Genomic DNA, 18,314 nt, shown 5'->3' on the forward strand with positions numbered 1-18,314 from the left:
TTTAACACTCAGAACCCAGAACCAATTCGTTCATTTTCACGCTGCACGTGCTTCCATGGCTCAACGACCATCAAACATGAACTGTACTTAAAGGTGATTATTATTTGGGTTGCTTACCGCTAGGAAGCGCACATGTACCACACATTCTGTCGAGGGCTGATTATATATATTACTAAGCATTCAAAATTGGGCTTTTTGTAATTTAATGTCATTTTTCTGCCATTACACACATGCAGTATTCTTGTACACCTTGATAAATATTGTATAGTTATATCAACTCGATATTATTTTCATTTCTCTAAAAATAATTTAAAAAAAACTTTATTGAATGAAACCCTGATTGCGCATGCCACCCCAAACCGAGGTGTTGTAACTTCCTATCCACTCCATTGTTTTTTTTGTTTTTGTTTTTTGGCTACGCCCTTGTTTTCAAACCATTCGAATTATAATTGAGCTTTTTTCCCCCCCTCAATGCAATGACTCATGTTTTACAATTCAGATTCACTTTTCTAATGCAATTATTGAAGTTTGCTCACTCCGATTCTATTTTAAAAATCATTCAAATTCTGTTTCTGATAGTACATAATTTAGGCTATAAAACTGAAATATGGCCCTCAATACTTGCTTGCTCGTTTGGGGAGTGGCAAAAAAAAAAAAAAAAAAAAAAGATCCAAACGGTTGTCCCGCCTGTTACGGCTTGTTCCGAAAAGGTGGGGCCGTACCCAGTCCTAACCCCCCCTTCACGTAGTAGTAGTCGTGTCGAGTGCAAGAATGTGTGTGTGCGTGTGTGTGAGATTAAGTGAGCCCAGAGTTCAGCACCTTCTGCCGCTTTAACGCCGCTTGGACGAGTGCGAGGATTCGACGGGTTAATAGCTCTTTTGTTTTTGTTTTGGGTTTTTGCACAGCGCTTCCGTTCCGACGGAACCACCAGTCGCTTTTCTGCAAGAAAGAAAATCCGCGACTGATTTTAAAGGGAAAAATCTTGTTTTTTGGGGGGCTCTTTTTTGTATACGCGACTTCTGACAGGAAGTTACTACGTCATGCAGTCGCACGGTTAAAATCAAAATTGTATAGATTTTATTTTTTAATTTGCTATTTGACTTCACTTTTTCACCCAATACCAACATGTAATTAATATCCCTGTTTTTTGGTCCCTGATTAAAGTTAAAATAGGTGGTGTTTTTTTCGTTTCTTTTTTTTTGGCAGTGGCGTTGCAGGCGTGTCGGATCGCAGGTAAATTGTTAATTTATTATTGACTGTTCACATGCTTGGATAAGGTGGCGGGAATGTTTTTTTTTTATGGAGGGCGTGTTCAGACGCAGGTAGGTGATTAACTTGATGTTGACTCTTCTTGGCGTATTTTTGTATGTAGGTCAAGCTAACTTTAGTATAATTACAAACCACAGATATCCTTTTTGGTTCCAAAATATAAATCAATGTTCTTATACTTGTGCAGATGATATTTAGTGAAATGTCTGAACATTTTAATGATCTTAGTAGTCAAGGTCTAAGCAATGAATCGAATGACAAGATTGAAATAAATTTGTCTTTTTTAATGAAAATTGGCTAAATCGTGAAATAGAAGTTTTGCACAAGAGGCAGATTGCTGGACAAATGATGTGTTTACATAGTTAATACTTTGCGGAATTTGAGCAAGACATGCAAAAGCCATGAGTGTAAAGTTTTTTTTTTAAAACACGGATTTAAAAAACTGTGTAAATTCTTTTTGAATATTTAACACAGGATTAATCAAATAAATCAATTCAGTTTAGTCGACCCAGGTGAAAGTTCATGAGAAAGTTCATTAATAAGTGCTAGTCGTGCAAAATAGCAGCATCACATTAACTTGATCAACAATATTATTGGATTTTGTAAATAACATCATAAATAAGATGCATATAATCAAGCATGCAATAATAAACTACAGTCAGCTGAATTAAATCCATTTAACTATATTCAAATGTAAAAAGGACTCCGCTTCATTGGTTAAAGTGCAATCATTGCTAAAAGTCTTTTAAAGAGTAAACAATCAAAATTCTGAGCTAAGAAGCACATCATAATGTACTGTGTACAATATCACTTGGTTACAATGAATGATCAACCCCATCAAAAACCTTATTGATTTTGCACGACCAGTTGAGAAATATGCAGATGGGAAACTCACAGGAACGGCTGATGCTAAATGCTAAACCTTGACTCACCAACTCTGACTTTTTAAGATCAATTCATGCTGTCTTGTGCTAGCAGTTGGGTCTAAAAAGTTAACAAGTAACCATGTAAAACCCAATTTCAGCAGAAAACAAACATTCTTTTCGTTGTTTCTCCTGACATATGTGTTTGTGTGTGTCTATATAAATATATAGATATAATTCTTTTCAAAACACTTCAAAATAATAGAAGAATAAAAGAAGCAAAAATTAGTTTCTTCTAGTTTCTGCTATAAGTAATATATATGTGCTTACTTGCTTCACTCTGGTTAAAAAAATGTCACTTATACATCAAATATTTGGATAATTCCGACCCAACTTTTTTTTTTAGTTGTTTTAAATAATTATATAAAAAAAATATTTTTGTTAGGTTCTTGTACAAAACAACCAATTTTTGGGAATGTTTTGTGCAAAACAACCCAGAGAGACAAGCCTTTTTTGTTTTTAAACAAACTGTTTTTTTTTAAGTCCAATTTTTAATAGATTATTGCTTGCTTGTTTTGAGCATGTTTAATGAATTAAAGTTACAGAAAAAAGTGGCCCATTTTTCTTCATGGCCTTCAAGCGAAAAAGTTTACACACCCCTTATTAGTGTATTACCTACACTGTACACGAACTTGGTTATGGGAAGGACATTTTGAGAAAAGGATATAAAAGATAAATGTTGTGTGAACGTTTGTGTTCCGAACGGGGGCTGGCCTTGGCCTCAGGCCGCAAAAATGCGAACTCTCTTATCAGAACCACATTCTCCGACATGCTGCGACTCATCAGCTCTCGGCACGGACGCCGGGACAGCACACACCCACTCACCGTGAAACAATGGTGTGAAACCACTGTGCTGATTGGTCAACACCAAATGAGTCAAGGCTTGCGCACTCCCTCGGAGTGGAATCAAACCACACAATAAGGAAACCACGGTTGCAAAAGCAGTCTTGCAAACACGCCTCTTGTGAAGCTGGTTTTGTGTTGGTTTTGCACGAGTTGTGAATTTGACACGCCGCTGAATGCTTTTTGTGGCCCCGAATTAACATCACTATGGCGCTGAAAGAATTACTGCCACGCAGCCGCCTTTCTTTTCCCATCTCCTTTGTGCGCATGTGTGGCTGTAGATAATTTTTCAAGTACTATGGGACAAGATTTTGATGCCTCTACAACTTTGTGTGTCTTTCAGCCCTTTGTGGTCCGTAGCATCCATCTCAGCATGGACTGCCTGCTGAGCGGCGCCGCTAAAGGGGCCCTTCAGTCAGTACGGACGTCAGCGTTTTATAGATGACACTAGTTGCCCGTGCGACTGGATGATTGAAGCCATGCATCTTAAATTGGCCTCACACAAAGCGGCCATGCTTCCCCTGCTCTTTATCAGCTTGTTTTGGTTCCTCCCTCTGGCCTTGATGCTGGAAGACGACTCGCCCTCGGACTGCGTCCCCCGCAGATACGTGCCTTATCCAAGTGAGTGTTATTTTAGCTCCTTTTTGATTTCATAAGTCATTCTTCTCATTGTTGGAGTTCGTCCTCGTCTGTCCGTCGCCCAGGCAACAACGCTCGGCTCTTTCGCGAAGAGGGCGTGTCCAACTACACGGTCATGCTGTTGCGAGAGGACGTGAAGCTGCTGCTGCTGGGCGCCAGGGAGGCGCTCTTTGTGCTTGACCTGGAAGACATCTCCAAGAAACAGGCCTCTGTAAGAGCTACCACTACAGTCAAGGGCTCCTCTTCCTCGCAACTTTGCTACAACTGTAGATTGTTTCATTCGCGCATTGACGAAAAGGAGAAAGCACAATTTTTTTGCGGCATTCTTGAATGGGGATTGAGATTTTAGTCAGGAATCGGCAAATTCGATTGAATAGTTTTTAATTGAATTCTGTTGCAGGAAAAATACTGATTTCTTTTCAAATTAAGAGCAAATAAATTGGAACATGAAACAACGTATTGCTAAATTGTGTTGGAATGAGTCCTTGGCAAAACTTTGCGTGCCTTTTTCTGGTTAAGTTTGCGCACAGTGGTGATGTTACGTGATCTAGCGTCAGGAGTTGCTGAATAAAATACAAATTCTGATCGGTAGCCGATTAGGGCAAATGCACTGCAACAGGCAGAACATTACAAACACAGGTATGACTGCAAACGAAAAATGCAAAAATGATAAAAAAATGCAACCGAAAAAAAAAAGAATGACAGCCCATTGTCAGCATGTCTTATTATATTCTTTATTTATTTTTAATATTAATATTAACATTGAAAGCCATACCTTAGGCATTACTAATGCAGAGTACAAAACTACTATTACCAATTTGTACCCCTCTAATGTGACTGGTCAATACCTTACATTGGAGATGTTTGTAGCTACGTAGTTATGTTTGTAAGTTTATGGCTATTATTTCATCAAAATGTAGAAAGGAAACATTTATTTTACTTTAATAAGCCATTTGGAGCTTAAAGAGCCGATTCACTTGTGTCCATTTTGTCTCAGCAAGAGTGAATTGCATCTAATGAGCATGCAAGGACTCAGCTCGAATGAGTGACAAGATAAAGACCCAAAACAAATGTCCGCCAAAATGGACGCAAATGAATAGGCCGGCTCTCGGGAGTATAAAGCTCGCAACGAGAATGCCGCTAAGAATATTTCACGCTGTTGTAGATGAAATGGGAGGTGACACAACAGCAAAAGGACGACTGTCAAAGCAAGGGAAGGGATCTTGAAGTAAGTCTCATATTTCTTGTCCGTTTGTTTTAAAATCCTTCGTACTAACGCCGCTTTTTCCAAACAGACAGAGTGCAAGAACTATATCAAGATTGTCCACGAGATGAAAGATAACAGGATGTACGTGTGCGGAACCAACGCCTTTGATCCAGAGTGCGATTACATGGTGAGACCCATTCGCGCCCTTGCTTTCTCGCGGTTCGAATGCGGAAACGTATAATGAAGCGATGATCCATTGTAGTCCTACGCGGATGGGAAATTGACTCGGGAAATGACGGGGGAAGACGGCAAAGGGAAATGTCCGTTTAACCCTTTCCAAAGACATGCCACCATCATGGTTGGTGAGTGGATATTGCACCTGCAGCGAAAAGGAAATGAGATGGTATGCCTGACTGTATTTGTCTTTTGGGCAGACGATAATTTATACTCGGCCACTTCGATGAACTTCCTGGGCTCGGAACTGGTCTTAATGCGCAGCTTTCCTCCCATTCGCACTGAGATTAAAACTTCCTGGCTCAATGGTGACGTCGGCTTGACCTTTTTGGATGCTTTTTTTTTTTGGTTCTTTTTGACTGCTGACGATTGTTGTTCATTTCCTGTCCGTGCCAGAGCCCAATTTCGTCTCCCTGGCTCAAATGCCAGAAAGCGGCCGGGGCGACGACGACGACAAGGTCTACTTGTTTTTCAGCGAGACGGCAGTCGAGTACGACTGCTACAAGAAACCGGTTGTGGTTTCCCGCGTCGCTCGTGTCTGCAAGGTGAAAAAAGAAAGCGTCAACTTCCTTTGGTTTTGATTTCTCGGAACGCTTTCATAACGTTTTCCGCTGATTTGCACAGCGACTTGATTTTGTTCTTAATGTTTCCTTGACGTGGGTGCTTTAGACTCTGCTTAAAATTCTGAGAATGATTGGGCTGAAAAGTACTTATTTTTTGCTTCAAGGTTTGATACATAAAACAGCTTGTTATTTCGTAATTTGCAATCTGGCATTTTCCTCAAAATTACCCAAGATCAATAGCAATTCTTCTAATTTCTAGTCCGTCATTGTGCCAATACTGAAATCCCAAGTACCGATACCAAGAAATAAGTCCGGGTATCAGATCAATACCACCGCTTGGTATCGCAATTCATCCATCCTTCAGTGCGTCTCAATTATTTTTTGCAAAGCGCCCCTAGGAATGAGTAAATGTTTCCTGCCCCGCCCACTCTCCACGCCAACTATAAATAAGCTAATTATCTATAAAAAATAGTATAGGTATACCTAAAACTGTATCCTTTTTCACATTAACAAAAGAAAGAAGCAATATAAATCAATTAACAGCTGTTAAATACTTTTTTACAGTGTTTCTACAGGTTACAAGTTAGTCTAAAACTGAAAAAAAAGCAAGTGCATCAAAGCGGCTGAAAAAAAAGATGCCAATTTTTATTGGCATCCCCCCCGCCCCAACGGTTTGAGAACGACTGCTGTATTTGATCCCAGTCCAAACAGAGTGAAATTTAACACTGCCAATCATTTTAGAACATTTTGACACACTGCTGGAGTATAGCACCGCCTACTGCCGAGGAGGACTTATGGACGCCTTTTTTTTTTTTTTTAACGCCTCAAAGCAGGGATCTCCAAGCTCTGTCCTCGGGGGGTGTTTTTAAGTCGCTACAATTTGTTTGATTGTGATTAGTTGATTCATAGACTGATATAACATCTTGCTGTAAGGTGAAAGGAAGAGCGCCCTCAGTATGTAATGATTTTCATCCTGTGAGCGGCCTCTGTTTTCCCAGGGGGACCTGGGAGGTCGCAGGACTTTGCAGAGAAAGTGGACATCCTTCCTGAAAGCCAGGCTGGAATGTCCTGTCTTGGGCTCGAAGCTGCCCAACATCATCCAGAACACGTTCCGCTGGTGTAACCCCGATACTCACTGGAAGGATTGTTTATTCTACGCCATCTTCACACCGCAGTCGTATGTTTTTGTTCTTTTGAATCCGGAGTGTTTCGGTGACGTCGTTCGTCGTACCCTCAGCGCGCTCAGCTTGGTGTGGTTTCGTTTCAGCGACACGTCAGACGTGTCAGCGGTGTGCGCCTACAGCATATCCGACATCAACCGGGTGTTTGCCGAGGGGCAGTTCAAGACCCTGGTCCCTGTGGAAACTTCCTTTATTTGGATGGCGTATAGCGGGGAGGTCCCCGACCCTCGACCTGGATCTGTGAGTGGACACCAATCACTTCATGTAGATCTAGTTTGTTTTTCTAGTTAAAGAAAACTGAATTTGAACATGTTTTCTTTTTACCCTCTCAGTGTCAAACCCAATCAATGGACCTCCCAGACCAAACCCTTCATTTCATCAAAGATAGGCCTCTCATGGATGATGTTGTTCAGCCAATAGGCGAGAAACCTTTATTGGAGAAAAGGGGAGCCGCCTTTACGTGCATTATCGTCGACCAAGTTCGGGCAACAAATGGTCGGACCTACCATGTGATGTTCATAGGCACGGGTGAGTGCGCTGCTTCCAGTTGCATGCCACGACTAGGAGGGTCGAAACATGGCTAGTACGAAATTAATTTTACAATTAAAATAAAGTAATCCATTTACTTTAGGTAATTAAGTTCTCAAGAAAATTAAGTATTCAAGTATTTGATTCCTGTAGCTAATTAAGTAGTAATGTAATCAATTAATTTGGAAAATAAAATATTAAAATAATTGCTCAGCTAAAGTATGAAAGTAATTGATTAATTTAGTACTAGGCATTAGAGCCTCATATATATATATATATATATATATATATACACACCGTATTTTAGGCGCACCTAAAAGCCTTAATTTTTTTAAAAAGCTGATGGTGCGCCTTATAATCAGGTGCGCCTTATATATGGATTAATATTGATTTTGGGACTCGTAAATGGGGAATGAAGTGATAAAGTAAACTTTACCTGTTTCTTTTGTGTGTTTACAGATGAACAAGGTTGCTCATATTGACATTAAGTTATTATGCTATTGAGAGTTACTCTAACTACTATTATACTACTATTATACTACTCTAAATACTATCTTACTATTAAGAGTTACTATTTGAGTTATTATTGTTATTAATTTGAGGATTACTAAATTGTGATTGAAAAAAGCTTTAATATACGTCATTAATTGAGGGTGCGCCTTATAATCCAGTGCGCCTTATAGTGCGGAAAATTCGGTGTGTGTGTGTGTGTGTGTGTATATTAATATATATATATATATATATATATATATATATATATATATATATATATATATATATATATATATAATATAATTCATCCAAATAAAGTTTGTTTTGTGGAATCAATTCCAAACTAAAAAGGTACAAAAATGAGACTTTAATTTCCCCATTTGTCATTCAGAGGATGGTACCCTCCTGAAAGCCGTCAACTATGACGGTGAAATGTTCATCATTGAGCAAGTTCAACTCTTCCAGTCCCCCGAGGCCATCAAAGTCCTGAGGTTTTCCAAAGTCACGGTAATAATGAATAACGTTAATAATATGGGCTCTGTCTGTTTTGAAGTGCAATCACCATCTCCGTTTACAGGGGCAGCTCTACGCAGGCTCAGACTACGGAGCGGTGCAGGTTCCTCTCGCCACCTGTGGGAGATCCACGTCCTGTATGGACTGTATTCTAGCCAGAGATCCCTACTGCGGATGGGACGCAGACGCCGGAAGTTGCGTTGCGCTTTCCACCGCGCAGAGGTAGACATTTATTTGTTTTCATGTGAAGAGCATCATAACGGTCGGTTATTAACTAGTATTTTGGTCTGCTTTAGGCAGCTGATCCAGAGTGTGAGAGACGGAAATGCCTCTCTCTGCCCGAAAGCTGGTGAGTCGGAGCAATATCGTATCAGGACACTTGGCCATCAAGTCTTAGAGTATGAAGCATTTTTGAAATGTAATTTTTGATTTAATTTTTAATTTAATTTAAATCAAACTTCATTTTCGGATTTTCAAAAAAATAAAACCGGGACACCACAAGTTTGCGTAAAAATAAATATTCAATTAATTCTCAACCACGAAGCAACTTTTGGATGAAAATATAGTATACTGTTCTGAAAATACATCATTACAATTTAATGATAACTAGACCCATTTATTTGCAAGATTTCAAAATTTATAATCATTTCATTTATTCCTTTTTAATGAAAAACCGTCCAAATCTTACACACTGTCCTTTTAAAGGATCATTTGTGGACTAATTTCGGACCACATTGGTTATGACAGGAGCATATTTTCAATGACAATTTTCAGACTAAATTTGGACCACATTTGGACGGACTAAACACCATACAGCTAATTTTGACAAAACAGAACAAATTTGGACCATATTGGATAGGCTATGAGAGAATTTATTTTCAAATATAATTTTGATAAATAAATTTTGACCTCATAGGACAACCAAATTATAAATGACTTTTTTTTAAACTACATTTGGACCCAACACAATCCTATTATCACCATCTATTTTTGGACCTCATTGGACAGGCTTACCGCAACCTTATTATCAACAACTATTTTTGGACTACATTTGGACCATATTACAGGCTAAACCCAACCCAATTCTGAGCGACTATTTTTGGACAAAATTTGGACACCAACGGTTGGTTGGGCTAAACACAACCCAATCAATGACTATTTTCAGACCTCATTGGACGGTCTTAACTCAAATTTATGTATTACCAACAACTATTTTTGGACTAAATTTGGACCATATTGGACAAGGTAAACACAACCCCAGTTTTCAACAACTATTTTTAGACTCAATCAAGTCTAAGATGGACAATCTAGATTTCGCCCAAAATCCAACGTCCAGAAGACTTGTGGTCCTGGGTGCTTGTCTTGGATGACAGTTCAATAGTGCTATAATTATTATTATTTTGGACCCAACTTTTTATAGTGTATACTTTCCTTTTTGATGGTATTGTTTTATTTTCAGACCCCGTGCATGTTGAGAACCGCTCATTCTCACCTGGAGGTAGTGTGAAGCTAGTCTGCCCTTCCCCATCCGAGCTGGCAACAACCAACTGGGAACAAGACGGTCACATTGTGGCCTCTTCGCCTCGCCATCAGATCCTACAAGATGGACTCCTCATCCTCAACGCCTCCGACTCGGACGCCGGCCATTACCGCTGCCTGTCGTCGGAAAGTTCCAAAGTTGACAAATACGCGGCGCTCGTCGCCGAGTATCGACTCAGCGTGAAAGGGGAACCGAGGTTACCTCAGGCTCAGACCGATGGTCCGTCTCCATTGGGATTGCAGGTCGTCATTGGTCTTCTGGTTGTTTCTCTCGTGGCGCTTTTAGCCTGGAATTTTTACAACGGGCATCTACCTCTACCTTGGAACTGCAGCAAAAAGAAGAGAGGAAAATCCTACGAGACTAACGGCCAAGAGGAACCCGGTCCACTGTGAGCCCCCAGCATGAACCTGGGCCGTGAATGAGCCATTGGTTGGAAGCCAAGAGTAACAAGGCAGAGATTAGCCCCGGTTCTCTAGCAGAACCAGTTTCCTGTCTGCGGTCTCAAATTTGAAGACAATTGCGTCCTGACTGTGGGAACTTTAGAAGTTTTGAGTGTGACTTTTAAGAGGCAAACCATCAAATCCAACAAAGAAACGATCAAAACTGGATTTAACTGTGTCTATTTTTTTATGTTTGTTGGGAAAATGCTAGCTCCGTGAACTAAAGAGGAAGTCAAAACAAAGTTGTTGTTTTTTTTTTTTTTACAAGAATATATTCTAGGACTGCGTGTCGATTACTGTGTCACGATTCGATTCATAATTAATATTCAATTCAAAGTGATTTGCTCGATTTATCAAATTTATAATTGTAAGAAGAAGTGCCTTTTTTCCACAAAAACGGGGTGTTGCTACTCGCTTCTACATTTGAATTAATTAACATACCGATCACTAGAATGGGAGATACCAACCTTGCTATTTGATTAGGTATTATAAACATAAGTGACTTGATGGGCCATTTTTTGTAATTAAGCAAGATATGTTGAGTAAAATATGAATATGATTTCACCCCATCATAGTTCTTGATCTATGTCAGCTTTAACATAGATGAATCGAAAGCACGTATCGTTTCAGTACTTGCGGTGATTAATGTTTAATGCTTAGATGGACATGTTTTTTCAGCTATTGTAAAATCAATTTTAGGATATTTTATATTGATTCTGAATCAGAGTAAATGAGGATTCTTTAGTGAATCTGAATACTGTTTAGACTAGTGGGGGGAGGGGCATAGAACATATTACAGGAAGGAAAATGTTTAGGTTGACTTTATCCTTCAATTTTATCTTGATGTCTTGCAAAAACTTATGGGTTTACATTAAATATTGTGGAAACCACTCATTAATTCTTGCTATATTTAAGTTGGGTCTCAGAATTTGATAAAACAGCCACTAGCCTTGTTTCATTTCAAATTGAGGAAATTCCCAAATGATTTCGTCATATAATTGTTTAATACTTGTTCTTGACATTTCTTTTTGCCCATTTGTTTGTTTTATATGCGATAGTCTATCTCTTTAAAATATTCTAAATCCGCACAGCAAATACTGTTAACGCCATTATGACCTGCCCCATTTTTAAAAATGTTTTGATAAGACCAGAGAGAACTAATGTGAACCTAGCTTTCAAAATCTTGAGACCCACAATTAGGACCCAGTGTCTGGTCTGCAGAGAAGAGGTTACTGAGTAGAGGGACAGAGGAAAGGCAGAGAAGGGAAATGGGATTGAGAGGTTGAGGGAAATGAGAACAATGGAGAAAATAAACAGGCAGTTACAGTCCCATCATGATAAGCATGATGAAGAACCACGAGCTCAGTAAGCAGAAACCTTTGAAATCTTTCACCCAAGTACACAAGAAACAGCACAAAAAAATTATAAAATGGTTGTGCTGTGCTAGCTGGGACAGTCACTTTCAAATCTATTCAAAATCGAATAATTGACCCAAGTATCCCCAAATTAAAATGTAATATCGAATCAATGTTATTAAACACGCAAATACCATCGGCCATCCGGCCACTAGATGGGGCACCAACACACGAATGGAGCCGGTCTTTGGATACAGGTGTTTTCTGTTTAAGCGCAGCAAGTCAAAGTACAGCTGTGGTATGCAGGATCAAATCTTTTTCAATCTGTTTTTAGTAGACTTACCCAACTTGGTCGACTTTTCTTTATATATATAGAATAGAAAACAAACAAATCGTATGGCTAAAAAAATGGTAATCATCTTTAATGTGTGATTTTTTTGTTTAACAGATTGCATTATTACTTACGTGTACATACTTGTGGACCACTAACCACCAAAAAAAATATGAGTTGGGCATAAGAACATTGTCACGATGATGATGTCCTATGAGCTTTATCTCCTGTAGCGGTACCTCTTGAAATGGAACCAGAGCTGAAAGATCCCATTGGCAAACTGACAGCGGAAACCGTGACGGTGCGAATACTCCCATTCTCTGTTCACAATCTTAAAAGCGATGTCCTCATATGGGGGCCCGGCGTGGAACCTTAGGATCCCAAAGTCCTTGTTGTCAGGACTGGGTTCCAGGAAGTACTGGGGGGTGGAGCGCTTGTCTATCAGGTCGGGGTAGAAAATGTTGAACTTATAACCCTGGACGATCTTTGGCGGAGGGTTGTCAAAGTCGTAATGGGTCTGGTTGTATTTGTTCCACTCGAAGCCGGTGTGGACCCTGTTGAAGAAGCGGGGTTTCCGGGGACGGTATTTGTCTGCCCACAGGTACATCTTGCCCGTGACGGGAATCTCCACGCTGAACTGGGCCTCGTCGTTGCTCATTCCCTCTTTGGCTCGACGCACGAAGGCGTCCTCGGCGCTCTCGCTGGCATCACCTAACGCAAAGATGGAGACGATAAAGAAGATTACGGTATGTCGCACCAAAGTTTACTTTTGCACGGTACACTTTCAGATAAGAGTTTAACTCATTCACTGCCAGCCCAGTTCAAATTGATTTGGGGCTTCTTTAGCCGTCAAAGAAGCAGGTTTAAAAAAAAAAAGATGTTTGACGACGATAGTCGTCAGTGGCATGAATGAGTTACTTTGCTCCGTGATCAGAACTCAAAATGCTTATATCACAAATCTTCTTTTCCAATTGAAATTGATGGAAATTAATCCTATAGTCTCAAAGCTGTCTCAACTCTTCTCAGATCATCAGTGCAGCACTAATACTAGTCGTTTTTCACAGAGAGTAAAGACTATATGACTGAGTAAGATTGGATTGGCTGTGGACATATGTTGCTGCACTGTTGGTGTTCAATCGCTTGCTCACTTCCTTTTAATTTCTAAATAGTTGATAGCAGTGCAAGCATAGATGCTATTTAGCATTAAGCTAGCACAGTGGTTCTCACATTGGAGTTACAAGAAAGCACTTGAGGATGTATACAAGATTTTAAAATGGTATCAGCAAATCTGATTTAATGGTTTATACTGCCTTGATAGGAACAGTACGTTTTCAAATTAAGAGCAAATTAATTAGAACAAGAAACATCGTTGATAAATCCTCTTCTCGTAACTCTTAAACAATGAACTGTGATAGGCGGGGCTTAATTCTGACTAAATTACTTCAAGCTTTGACCAATCAGGCACATTATCATCTTTTCAAAGTCGTACCTGTGATCCGCAGCTGTCGGCGAGCTAACTGCAGCCTGTGCGCGTCCTCCTCAGGGGTGATGGTGTGTGTGTCCATCGGCAGCTCGGAGGACGTGAGCAATGTGGGACTGTAGCGACCCGAATCGTAATCCGCCTGGCTCTGCTGAATCAGATCCTCCTCCGTCAACACTGCCTCCGCCTCTTCACCCTTCTCGTCATCCTTTTTCCCCCTGCTTTCTCCCCCTTCCTCATTCCGGTCACCCTGTTCTGCCGTAGATGTGGACGGACCGTCGTCTCCTGCGGGACCTTTGCCGGCGTTTCGGGACGAGGGGGAAGATGACTGGCCGGGCTCTTCTGTTGTCGACTCACCTGATCGGCTTCCAACTCTGCTGTCACTTTGGACGGGACCGAAAAAAAAGTTGTTCTTTTGCAAGCAATGGAAAGTGTTCAAGATAAAGTACAGTGGTACAAAGTCATAAGCCCCGAAAGTCCCTTGAAAAATTGTGCTGAACCTCAGACATTCCACTTATGGTTTAGTTTTGCCTGCTAGAGTCCAGACTACTTACATGCTGTCGCTCCTTTGCTCCTCCTTAATGATTGGGAACAAAGGCTCGCTGTCAACGCCTTGTTCCTGCTTCAGCTTAAACAACTTCTGACGCAGCACATCCTGGTGTCGCTCTCTCAGCCTGTCGCACAAACACAAGTTGATGTAGACCACAATTGCTGCTTGCTACATACAGTACACAATAAGAAAAGAAAACACTGGATTTTGAGCAGGTTGGGTTACTGTATTTGGTTTATGACCACAACTAAATTGATAACTGAGTAACTGAGCCTGGGCAATTTGCAGCACTACAATTAATTCCTCCTTTTAAAAGAGGATCATTTCAAAATCAGTTATGTTGTGAAATTAAGGTTTTGCACAAGTGGCAAAGTGCTAGTTGGTGTACAAGACATATTAACAAGTTAATTATGGAATTCAAACAAGCTATGCACAAGCTAAGAACACTAAATTTACAGTAAGACTGATTTGACTTCAGTGTAAAGTATATTAATAACGACGGGTGAGTACTGATACCAATTATTGCCTTATTTCAAGGTATCAGTGCTCGCGAAGGCAGCCAATGATTATACCGAGCGGTTTTCCAAACAAACAAAAACCCCTTTCCTACCTTGCTCTTGCCAAGTAGACTCGGACCTGCTGAAGCAGACTTTCCCAGTAGCCGATGTCCAGGTTGGATCCTCCGGCCCGAATTTTGCTCTCTATGTTAAGGTGTAGAGCCTGTAACTGGCTGTACGTCTTCCCTTTAAAGACGGTCTGGACGTCGCTGCTCACAGCTGTGTTGATGCCATCGCGGCGGTCACCTGCAAGTCATGTCAACAAACGCTGGTAACTCTCTCTTTATATGCTGCAGCTCCTCAACAGAACATATTTATAATAGGAGCAGAAGAGTGCTGGAATAGAGGAACTTGTGTACCTGGTCCTTTTCCGGAGGCCTCCAGCTTTCTAAGTTTACCGATTTCATCCTCTGTGATGGTGGTCATGTCCCTCCAGAAATCTACATTCTTGCCTTGTTCCAACTCCATATAAACCTAAGAGTACAACAGCACTCAAGCATTCAGTTCTAAAAGTGTCACACTAAATTGGACCGATTATATGGCTTGTATCATTATGAATCATTAGCGAAGGTTATAGTGTATTTAAAGGTTATCCTAAAATTTAATCTGAAAGCTAAAATAGTGTAAATAGTGGTTGATAAAACATGAAGAAAAAAAAACACAAACGGGCAGGAAGAACTTTGAGTAAAAATGTAAAATATGAAAAATGCAAATACAAATATATTTCCAAGATTTAATGAATCAGACAAGGATGGCACAGCACGCCGTTATGTCTCTCTTTTTTTTTTTCCACCCAAAAATGCTTTGCGCTAGTTAGGTCGAGTCCACTGCGGTGCCCTCAAGTGTAACCACAGCAGCACCTACCTTAATATCCTCCAGAAGGTCATCCATGTCTGTGACTGTCAGCCCATTGAGGAAGGTGTACGGTTCATGCATCTCAACAGCGAGATCGTCGTCTTCTGCACTGATGTACTTGGCCAGCAGGTCAATCGGTTTTGCGCGGCCATCACGGATTCGAATCTTAGACCTGGACAAGCATGATTTTAGTTTAATCTTTAGGTTCCAAATAGGACTTTTTTTTTTTAGCTACATACCGTAATTTGGCCTGTTGCAGATGGAAGTTGTCCTCCTGTTCGGCCCAGGTCTTGAAATGCTCCGCTTCTTTCTCTCTCTGCAGCATCTCCAACTCCGTTTCCCTCATTGCCTTCTCTCGCTCACGCTCCAAACGCAGCTGCTTAACCTACAACAAACTGGCGTTACCATCGGTTGCCAACATTTTACATCGATGGTGATTTACATTGATGAGGGTTATTTATTATTTGTCGGTTTGGAAAAAAGTGGAATTGACTATTCCTCAAATTGACAATGGCATTTTTTTTTTTTCCAGATTTGGTTGCTTATTTGATCAGTAGTAACAAGTCAGAAAATTGGCAAACAAAATAGATCATTCTTTTCCAAAGTAAAAGCAGATGTTTGCAAATGCTCTGTTTTGATTCAACGATGAACACTAAAAATATATGATAATATTTTCGATCAAGAGACTGAAATTCTAAGCATTTGGACAATTTCAGGTCTCTAACTGATAATCAATGACAAAACAATTAGTGATTAATATGGTTAAGTTTTTGATAGCCGATTAATTGCTGCAATTCTAAATATGTGTGGCTATAATATATAGCATTGATTTTAGAGCTGCTTTTATGTAAACGTAACATGCATAACTAGTGCATAATGTGCTAAACTGGTAAAATTTGGTAATAACTATAGTAAACATGTCTTGTAAAGCAGCCATCCAGTATTCTGTCATTTGTACAAAACTTTGATTTTTAAAATGACAAATTAAGCAGATTAATTTGATTTAACGGCCAGCACAATGAACAACCTTCTGGAGTTCTCTGCGATTCTCCTCCTGAATGCGTTTGTTTCTCTCCTTAAGATCCTTCTCTCCTAGATGGCCGATACCTTTCTTATCCAAAGCCTGACGAAAGACAAGAAGAAACAGTGAAATTTAGAAATGGCAATCTAATTGAGCGTCCTCAGCTTCTAAACAAACCTTTTGCCATTTGAATGTGCCCAATAGGTTATTGTCACCAAAAGGGTTGTCTGCATTGGTGTATCCCATGTACTCTTCACTCCAGCCCATCTTTTCTCTCCTCTTCTTTTCCTTTGCCTCTTTCTTGGCCAACCTTCTGGCCCTCTTCTCTTCTGGCGTCTCCAGAGCCTTCATCATCTCCTTCTGTTTTTTCTTCTCTTCCTTGTCTTTAGCGGTCTTACTCTCCCTATCAGAGCCAGAACTGTCAGAGGAGTCGGCCGAACTGGACTGGTGTCTCCCTCGGCCTCTGCTTTTCTCGCCCCTCCCGTACTCCCTTTCGCTACTCTTTTTCCTTTGGTCTCGTTCCGATATTCTATCTCTGTCCCTGTCCCGCTCTTTGTATCTCTGTCGGTCTCTGCTGAGGCTCCTCCGTCTTCCTCGATCTCTTTCACTGCTTCCATCTCGGGAGCCTGAAGAGGACCTTTTCTTTCTTCGCTCTTCTTTCCGAATCTCCATGTCACCTTTTCTTGCTTTCTCTCGAGGATGATCTGAATCACAACTGAGGAAAAACAAGTTGATGCATCATTTGAAAAGTGAAGGCTGAAATGTTATTTTAACAGCGTTTTCAGTAGATATGCATTCAAAAGCATCGGACATTCAAGATTTTGACTGATTCTGTGTAGACGTACACAAAGAAAGCTTAAGCTCCGATAACAGCTAAGATCATGTAAATAGGATCGGAACGTAGTAGCATCAGTACCTGGACGATTTGTCCTTTGATTTGCTTCGACGTTGTATTATTTGCCTCCTGCTGCTCTGCGGGCCACTTTGGGAACTTGAACCGCCCTGACGCGGAGGCCGTCGTCTGTCTGGTGAGCTGCTGCCAGAGTCACGACTGTGGGAGCGTGCGCGGCCCCGAGCGGATCGTTTTGGGTCCGCAATTTGGGAGCGATTCGTCCTTCTCTCTGGAGATACAGACCTACTTGTTTTGGACCTATTTCGTCGGTCAGGACTCTGACTTCTGGGCATGGAGCGGGACCGACGTCTTGATTTCGAACCCATCACGAACTTTGCGTTCACGCAGGGTCCTGATATGATTTTGTCGCGTTAAAGAAATGTAATGCAGTTTTTATCTTTTTTTAATAGAATCTATGAGTGCCATTATATTGCATAAGAGTTTTATATATGAACAGAAATTAATACGGAATACGATCCTAGAAATATAAGACACATTGTATTGGTGTTTCTCTCCAAACTTTAAAAACAGGCAACACAGGGGCAGCTAAAAGTGCTTTCGGTAATGATGGCGCAAGATAAATACGTCACGTAGGAATCGCGTATTGTAAATTAAAATTCCAAAGTCGACTACGACGGTGTTAACGCCATTATACATCCAAAATGAAAATTTCGACACGCTGTTACTTTACTGAATAAAAATATTTTTATTGAAAAAATAGGTCAACGCAGATTTTCAGAAAAGCAAACAACACACAGGTTCTCCTTTTGTCCTGTAACTGGTGAATGTAGTTCTCTACGTTATTTTTCTCAAATAAAAACACGTATGACATGAAGTCTATCTGACCAAATTTCAGTTTATTCTGTTTATTGAAGATAGGGTGATGTTTTGTTGACACTTT

The 18,314-nt window shown here is 40.4% G+C and overlaps 2 protein-coding genes across 2 annotated transcripts; one reads left to right on the forward strand and one right to left on the reverse strand.

The window, feature by feature from the left end:
- Nucleotides 1-737: 737 nt before the first annotated feature.
- sema4e (semaphorin 4e) lies at nt 738-10,614 on the forward strand. Its single transcript, XM_088429574.1, has 15 exons — nt 738-1,233; nt 3,379-3,656; nt 3,740-3,885; nt 4,840-4,902; nt 4,970-5,068; nt 5,144-5,243; nt 5,316-5,423; nt 5,512-5,660; nt 6,677-6,855; nt 6,946-7,099; nt 7,192-7,387; nt 8,271-8,386; nt 8,457-8,614; nt 8,689-8,741; nt 9,852-10,614. Exons 2-15 carry the CDS (start codon nt 3,503-3,505, stop codon nt 10,322-10,324), a joined length of 2,148 nt encoding a protein of 715 aa, XP_088285700.1. The 5' UTR covers nt 738-1,233; nt 3,379-3,502; the 3' UTR covers nt 10,325-10,614.
- Nucleotides 10,615-12,122: 1,508 nt separating this feature from the next.
- On the reverse strand, nt 12,123-17,777 carry cactin. The gene is made up of 10 exons (XM_088429576.1): nt 17,438-17,777; nt 16,699-17,236; nt 16,528-16,623; nt 15,740-15,885; nt 15,510-15,672; nt 15,005-15,119; nt 14,699-14,891; nt 14,093-14,212; nt 13,548-13,921; nt 12,123-12,769 (listed from the first exon to the last, which is right to left on the reverse strand). Exons 1-10 carry the CDS (start codon nt 17,737-17,739, stop codon nt 12,279-12,281), a joined length of 2,538 nt encoding a protein of 845 aa, XP_088285702.1. The 5' UTR covers nt 17,740-17,777; the 3' UTR covers nt 12,123-12,278.
- Nucleotides 17,778-18,314: the final 537 nt, after the last annotated feature.

This window comes from Hippichthys cyanospilos, chromosome 12 (genome assembly GCF_059441005.1).
Source record: "Hippichthys cyanospilos isolate Australia breed blue-spotted pipefish chromosome 12, RoL_Hcya_1.0, whole genome shotgun sequence".
Classification (NCBI taxonomy): domain Eukaryota; kingdom Metazoa; phylum Chordata; class Actinopteri; order Syngnathiformes; family Syngnathidae; genus Hippichthys; species Hippichthys cyanospilos.

Coding starts and splice junctions, on each gene's coding strand:
- sema4e (XM_088429574.1), top strand. CDS start 3,503: ATGATTGAAGCCATGCATCTTAAATTGGCCTCACACAAAGCGGCCATG. Junction 5,069..5,143: donor ATCCAGAGTGCGATTACATG/GTGAGACCCATT, acceptor GATCCATTGTAG/TCCTACGCGGATGGGAAATT. Junction 8,742..9,851: donor CTCTCTCTGCCCGAAAGCTG/GTGAGTCGGAGC, acceptor TTTTATTTTCAG/ACCCCGTGCATGTTGAGAAC.
- cactin (XM_088429576.1), bottom strand. CDS start 17,739: ATGGGTTCGAAATCAAGACGTCGGTCCCGCTCCATGCCCAGAAGTCAG. Junction 15,886..16,527: donor ATCGCAGAGAACTCCAGAAG/GTTGTTCATTGT, acceptor AGTTTGTTGTAG/GTTAAGCAGCTGCGTTTGGA. Junction 15,673..15,739: donor CTGCAACAGGCCAAATTACG/GTATGTAGCTAA, acceptor ATGCTTGTCCAG/GTCTAAGATTCGAATCCGTG.